The sequence below is a fragment of the Lipotes vexillifer genome, unplaced genomic scaffold, assembly GCF_000442215.2.
Source record: "Lipotes vexillifer unplaced genomic scaffold, Lipotes_vexillifer_v1.1 scaffold213, whole genome shotgun sequence".
NCBI lineage: Eukaryota > Metazoa > Chordata > Mammalia > Artiodactyla > Lipotidae > Lipotes > Lipotes vexillifer.
The window spans coordinates 5,830,606-5,837,841 of NW_006780610.1; the positions used below are offsets into that span (position 1 = coordinate 5,830,606).

General features: G+C 40.8%; 1 protein-coding gene across 1 annotated transcript in view; it reads left to right on the forward strand.

Moving 5' to 3' along the window:
• KIAA0319L (KIAA0319 like) overlaps positions 1 to 7,236 on the forward strand; it is a 107,933-nt gene that overhangs the window by 71,969 nt on the left and 28,728 nt on the right. The window contains exons 5-8 of the mRNA XM_007453841.1: positions 506 to 603; positions 3,509 to 3,596; positions 4,060 to 4,152; positions 6,198 to 6,330. Of these exons, the coding sequence (XP_007453903.1) occupies positions 506 to 603; positions 3,509 to 3,596; positions 4,060 to 4,152; positions 6,198 to 6,330 (412 nt within the window). The remainder of the gene's footprint in view (positions 1 to 505; positions 604 to 3,508; positions 3,597 to 4,059; positions 4,153 to 6,197; positions 6,331 to 7,236) is intronic.

A 7,236-nucleotide genomic window follows, 5' to 3' on the forward strand; every position in this document is an offset into this window, starting at 1 on the left:
GCAGGAATGAGGTAGCTCTTTTAACTCACCAGGGTGTGATGACCTCAGTGAGACGAGTATTGTTAGCACTCTTTAAAAAGGTATTTTTGAACCGTGTTATTTAGAAGTCATTGCTGTTCTTTGTTGCAAAAGAAGTTTTGCAAGAAAATGGCCTTTATTCCCAGTGAGTTCATCCATAGTGGTTTGTAGGGCATGCATTTTCCCCGGGATGCCATACCATGAGCAACCTGGTATTTTAGGGGAGGATTGGCCCAAAGCAGCGTGGGTATGGGGCAGGAATGAGCATTGCTGGGAGAGAGTGGAAGAAGCCCTAAGTGTAGTTGAGTCAGCAGAATCCACCTTTTATTTCAACAGAATGTTTGGTTTCCCTTTGGCTTTGGGGTAAAATCTTGAAAACTAAGGTCTTGTCAAGATTTAGAAAAATTTTGTTATTCACAGGCTATGTGGTTGCCCTCTTTGTGTGTAGGTGTGTGTTTTCATGATTTTTGTAACTGCCCTTCTATAGGAGAAACCTACACCTACGACTGGCAGCTGATTACTCATCCTAAAGACTACAGTGGAGAAATGGAAGGGAAACAGTCCCAGATCCTCAAACTATCCAAGGTGAATTTGCCTCCTGTCATTTGCAGGGGTGGGGTAGACGTGTTGACCATTTTCTAACATGTATAATATAGAATTTTCTGTCCACACTTAACTTAGGAACAGTCTTTCAGAAGCGAATCCTCCAAAAGTCTGGCTGGCTGACATCCAGTATTTGTTAGTGTATGATTCTCAAATTTTCATTTATGGTGAGAATATTGTATAAGCATAGTGGTGATAGCTGAAAATACACACTAAACAGCTTTTAAGGGTAACATAAGGATTTTAGAATTTGGGAGATAAGCTAGGTTATTTGTGGCCACTTGACTGTGTAAATTGGCTCAGTCTTTTTTTGGGATTCAGTGTAGTTATTAAGAGCCATAAAAATGTTCATATTCTTTGGCCAAGCAATTGCTTTTTCCTTCCTTCCTTCTTTCTTTCTTTCTTCCTTCCTCCCTTCCTTCCTTCCTTCCTTCCTTCCGTCCATCCTTCCTTCCTTTCTTTCCTCTCTTTCTTTCAACAACTGTTCATTGTACACTAGTTATGTGGCAGGTATTGGGGATTTACTAGTGAATTAATCATAATATTAACATTTAAGGAAAATACAGTCTAGTAGGTGCTACTGACCAGAAGCAGGTAATTATAACAGGAGTACACTAGGTCAGTGCATGGGGTATTGAAGTCCTGGGGAGTTAGAGTAGATTTCTTAGAGTTGGCTTAGCTGGGTCATGAAAGGTGACTGGCTTACTGGGTAAAGGGTGGAGTGGTAATACCCCAAGCAGAGGAAGCAGTATGTCCACTGGGCCAAATAATAGAGAGAAATGTGGGAAAAGGGGAATTTTACGTGGTTCATCCTGACTGGACCCCATGGTATGAGAGGAACAGTGGCACAAGTAAGTTGGAGAGATGCAGGTGCCAGATTGCACAGAGCCTTGTGTGTGCCAGAGTGAGGCCTTTGACTCTTATCCAGAGGGAATATGGCACCTTTGAAAGGTTTTAAGCGGGAGAATGACGTTCAGATTTTCAGTTTAGAAGGATCACCCTGACTGCAGGTTGGAGGAGATAAGACTCAAACTAGGGAGACCAGGGAGGAATCTATTGAAAAATGTAGGTGTGAGATGATAATAGTCTGAGTGAAAAAAAACTAAATAAATAAAATAAAACTTAAAAACCACCTATTGAGCTCTTACCATGTGCCAGAAACAGTGCTAATTGTTTTATGCAGTTATTTCATTTAATCTTCCTAACAACCCCAAGATGTAAATATTAGTATTTGTTTTACAAATGACGAAAATAAAAATTATAAAAACAAAGTGGTTTGGCCAGAGTTCACAAAGCTATTAAATGGTAGATTTGAACTGGAACTTTCCATCTCTAAGCCCATGCTCTTAACAACTGTGCTATGATGAATGGTTAAAAACTAAGGTGATGACAGTGTGAATGGGGAGAAGTGGGTGGATTTGAGAAATATTATGGAGGTCAACTTGGTGATCAATTAATTGGGTGGAGGTGTTGAGGAAGAGAAGTCCAGGATAATTTTAGCCTTTGGTTTAGACACTTCATTGGATGTTGGTATATTTGTGGTTATATTCACTGAAATGAGGAACATAGAAAGAGGAGCAGGTTTGGAAGAGGTTGGCAGATGATTAATTCATGTTGGGACAGAGTGAGTTTGAGGTACCTGTGAAACATTTGAGTGGAGGAGCCAATAAGTAGTTGGGGGTAAGGGGCTAGAGATCAGGATGCAAGTCTGGGCTCGAGAGGTAAATTTGTACACCAGCGTCAGATAGTTGACAACTGAAGCCATGAATAGATGAAAACATCCAGAGAGGGTGTAGAGTGAAGTAATAAATGGATTGCAATTGGAATCCTGGGGAACACTGTCATTAAAGGTATGGAAGGAAGAGGAAATGGAAGAAAATGAGGAGTAGGCCTAGAAGTGAAAGCCAAGGAAGGAGAGCGTTACAAGAAGAAGGAAGTGGTCAGAAATGCTCCATGCATTCAATTAGCGTTTACCCAAAGGAGATAATTCAAAAGAAAGAAAAAAATCATTTTACCTGAATGATGTTCACCACAGCATTAGTTATAATAGTAAAATTTTGGAAACATCCCAAATATCCAACAGTGTGAAATGTTTATGTGAATTATGGCACATTTATTCATGTACTATTCTGCAGCCATTAAAATGACTATTTAAGAGACTGTTCTAATGGGGAAAGTGTTCATGCTAAATGAATGGAAGAAAGAGTAATAGAAAGTTTGATATATTGTGATTTTAGCTAGGCCCTGAATACCACTGAAATATGAGCTCCTCAAAGGTAGGGACCTTATCTAATTCCTCTCCAAACCCCAAGCCTAGGACAATGACCACATATAATTGATTCTCAATACATGTTTGTTGAACAGATGTACTGTTTATAGCTCTTTTTTTGGATGTGGTAAAAGATTAGAAGGAAATAAGAAAAATGTGATTAATTGGGGTGTTAGGACAATGGGATTGTGGGTGTTATTTTTTATGTTCATACAGTTAGTGGAAATCAGGAGGGGGAAATATTCAGATATTTGAGAGCTGTTTGGTGTTTTTACAAAATGTTTTTCTTTGCAGAGATGATTGTTTTAATTTCATAACTGTGAAGTAGGATGGTTGGGCCCTTAATGTTCTTCTGAAAAGAAAATGGGAGTACAGAGATGTTGAAATCCCTTCTGTTGTTCCGAGTCAGCTAGTAATAAGATTCACATGAAAAGCTATGGTTTTTTAGTTTATAATTCATTGTTTCATATCTTCAGCTAGTTTACTTTCTCCATTTTGGAAATGGTGTAAGAAGAGGAGAATTCAAGAAACAGCATTGGAAAATTCAGATATATGTGTTATTTTAAATATTATGCTGCTGTTTGTGGTTGTCTAAAAGATCTTCTCTCACTTCTGCAGCTCACTCCAGGCCTGTATGAATTCAAAGTGATTGTAGATGGTCAAAATGCCCACGGGGAAGGCTATGTGAATGTGACAGTGAAACCAGGTATGTTACCCAGCCCTGGCCATGTCTCCACTGCTCCTTCTGCAGGATTCCCAAGGAGATGGAGATTTGATTTTAGGGGTTTTAAATTCTCATTCTTTTTTTGTAATATATTTATGTATTGGGCAATTCCTAGTTCACAAAGCTTGTTTGTTGTCCACCTCTACTCAGCTTGCTTGAAAGCAGGAAGTTGCTGCTATAGTACTTGTGATGTAGTAGATAGGACATGAGCATTGAAAGAATGCGCAGGGCATGGCCTTAGCAGTCGTCAGGTTTAGAAGAGGCTTTAACACTCCCAGGTGTCTTAGGTTAGAATGGCAACCTGATCTTGTGACTTTACCATTTGGTGATGCTCAGCTCTCACTTAGGTAATGGAAAATGACTTATGCTCCACCCAGATATGGCCTGCTTCTCCTGTAATTTATAAAGACCCTCTTCCAATTTCTTGTGGGTCATGTTCTTGCAGAGCCCCGTAAGAATCGGCCTCCTGTTGCCATTGTGTCACCACAGTTCCAGGAGATCTCTCTGCCAACCACTTCTACAGTCATTGATGGCAGCCGTGAGTACTTGTCTAGGCATGTGATGTTTCAGCAGAGCCTTCACTGTGTACTGGTAGAAGGTTTGGGGCCAACTGTGTCTGCATACTGTTTAGGCCAGTCCTCTTGGCCGTGTTAGGGGAAGACCAACCATCTGAAGCAATTGATTAGGAAGTAAAAACCAGACAGGCCCTGTTTAAAATCCCCATGTGGGGCTTCCCTGGTGGCGCAGTGGTTGAGAGTCCGCCTGCCGATGCAGGGGACACGGGTTCGTGCCCCGGTCCGGGAAGATCCCACATGCCGTGGAGCGGCTGGGCCCGTGAGCCATGGCCGCAGAGCCTGCGCGTCCAGAGCCTGAGCTCCGCAACGGGAGAGGCCACAGCAGTGAGAGGCCCGCGTACCGAAAAAAAAAAAAAAAAATCCCCGTGTGGCCTGTTTGCAGTAATAGTTCTGCTCTGAGATGGTAAGAAAGTAGGATTATTCATGTATTTAGCATTATTTTAGTTGAAACTTGCTGGTTTTCAAATTCACTTGCCTGGAGTTGCCATCCTTAGCTATGGAAACAAAGCTCCTTCCTATCATGACAAGATAAGTAACTGAGAGTCTTGACAAAGAACTCTCACTCAGCTATCACTGCCTAGCAAGATTCTCGTTAGCCTTCTCCTAGAGAGACTCACAGAATGGAGCACACACCCCTGCCTGGGCCCATTGTTAGCATGTCACCCTTCAGAGTAGTGTCACCTGATGGGTGACATGAGGCGATTTCTGGGCCTTGGCTCTGTGTGTGCAAGAGGTTTCGGGCCTGTTGCCCTCCAGCATTGGCTTGGTCTCTCTGGAGGCCCGTTAAGGCCCTGTCACCCCTGAGTGTCTTGGCACAACAGGGGCTTGTGGCAGAGGCAGCTGCTGCTTTAGCAGAGGGATCTCTAGTGGGTTAAACCTTTCTTGTAGGTGATTCTGGCCAGAAGAGGAGGACAGAAGAGTAGCAGGCCAAGAGGAGGAGGCAGAATAGGAAGAAACACTTGTGAGAGTGGCAGAAAGAGTTCACTTAGTACCATTTTATTTTATATTTTTGATTAGATCAAAGTTGAATAATATGTAAAGGTACACAGTGAAAAGAATCACTACCCTCCCGGTCTCCCAACTATCCAGTTTTCCTCCAGGCAACCAGTGGTATTATCTTATGTACCTTTCCAGAGATATTTGATGCGTATATAAGAAAATACATATACAGTCCTTATGACAACACATTACGTGCACTGTTACGTGCAGTGCTTGTTTCTATATGTTGGAGAATTTTTCTGAATTAATACATGCAATACTTCTTCATTCTTTTTTTCCTTTAATGATTATATAACCTTCCATGATATGAATATATGATTTCATTGTATGAATATGTACTTGTTTTCAATCTCTATTGATGACCATTTAGATTATTTTTGACTTGCTATTACAAATAACATTATCGTGAATAATCTTGTAAGCATGACATTTAACACAAATATTAAATGTCCTACAGATACACAACACAAGTGCAAGTAGATCTGAAGGATTAAATTCTTAGAAGAGGAATTGCAGGGACAAAGATGAATTTTCCCAAATTGCTCCTTATAGAGGTTGTATCAATTTATGCTTCCACCATGACTCATGAGGGGGCCTTCTTACCCACATAATGTGTTGTGAAACTTTGGTGTTTACCAATTTGAGAGGTTAAAAAATGCTATCTCAAGTGTAATTTAAATTTGCATTTCTTTTTTAAGTGAGGTTGAGTATCTTTTCATGTGTTTAAGACCTTTTGATTCTCCTTTTCTTATATATATACTTAATACAGTAGCGTTTTAACCAGAGGTTGCCTGTGTTGGAGTCCTTGGAAAACTACACAGTGGAATATTCATAGAGAGGCAGAATGACCCAGTAATCCGAGGGAAGAAACACTCTGGAGAGATAGTCTGTAATTTCATGAAGTTTTCCTAGCCTCAAATCTCTGGGTAGTTGCCCTGGTTTGTGTAAACTGGATAAGCACTAAGACCCAGTACTCTCATGCTGTAACTGATATTTCTTTATGGTCAAGAAAGCACGGATGATGATAAGATCGTCCAGTACCATTGGGAAGAACTTAAGGGACCTCTGAGAGAAGAAAAGATTTCTGAAGATACGGCCATATTAAAACTAAGTAAGCTCGTCCCTGGGAACTACACTTTCAGGTAAATTTGGATCCTTCAAGTTTACCATAGGCCATTTTTTTCCTCTTACGGGTTTTACATTCTTATAGGAGTCACTCTGACAGATATCAAATTCCCTGTAGAGTTGGCTGATAATATAGCCTTTGGTTCCACTGGTTCTTTGAGCCATGTTGTAACTGTGGTCACAATAGTGATAACTTTTTAGGGCAAAGGTCCTTGCGTAATAGATCAGGATCCACACAGGTAATCCTTCTCAGAGCCTTATTTGGCATATATCCAAACCTTTTTTTAGAATTTCTGTCATTAAGTGAAAGGGCCCATCTTCCTTTGCCTTTTCTCAGGAAAAATCTAGAAGGAATCTACTCTCATCTCTCCCCTTTGGGAAATGCTTCCTCAACTTAGGATATATCAAAATCTTACTTTTGACTTAGTGGTTTATTTGAATATGACTTGTAGCATCTTTCTCTGTCGGGGCTTTTCAGAGAATTTGATTCAAAGTCAGTTCTTTTGGGAACTAGTGTTGATATACTAGACTGTGATTAATGAGTGTGAGGCTGACCGTAGAGTAATCCTCCTTATATTTGCATTATTCACTGTAGGCTACGAAGCATTCGTACATGAGTGTCACACAAACACCATATGTACACTATACCATCCTCATTTTACATCTGAGAACAGTGAGGCTTGGTGTATTTAGTAACTTCTCTGAGGTCACACAGCTAGAGCTGAAATGCAGATTTTCTAATCCCCAAGTCAGGACTCATTCTCCTCTGCTCCTTGACTTGGCCTATATGTATTTTGTTTATGCTTCCTTGAATGCCCTTCTCAATCTGTTGGGACTCCGCCTATCTTTAAGAACCTCCTCAGTTTTCTGTGAGGCTCTCTGAGATCCCTCCAGAGAGGAGAGGGTATGTCCCTCCTCTTTCC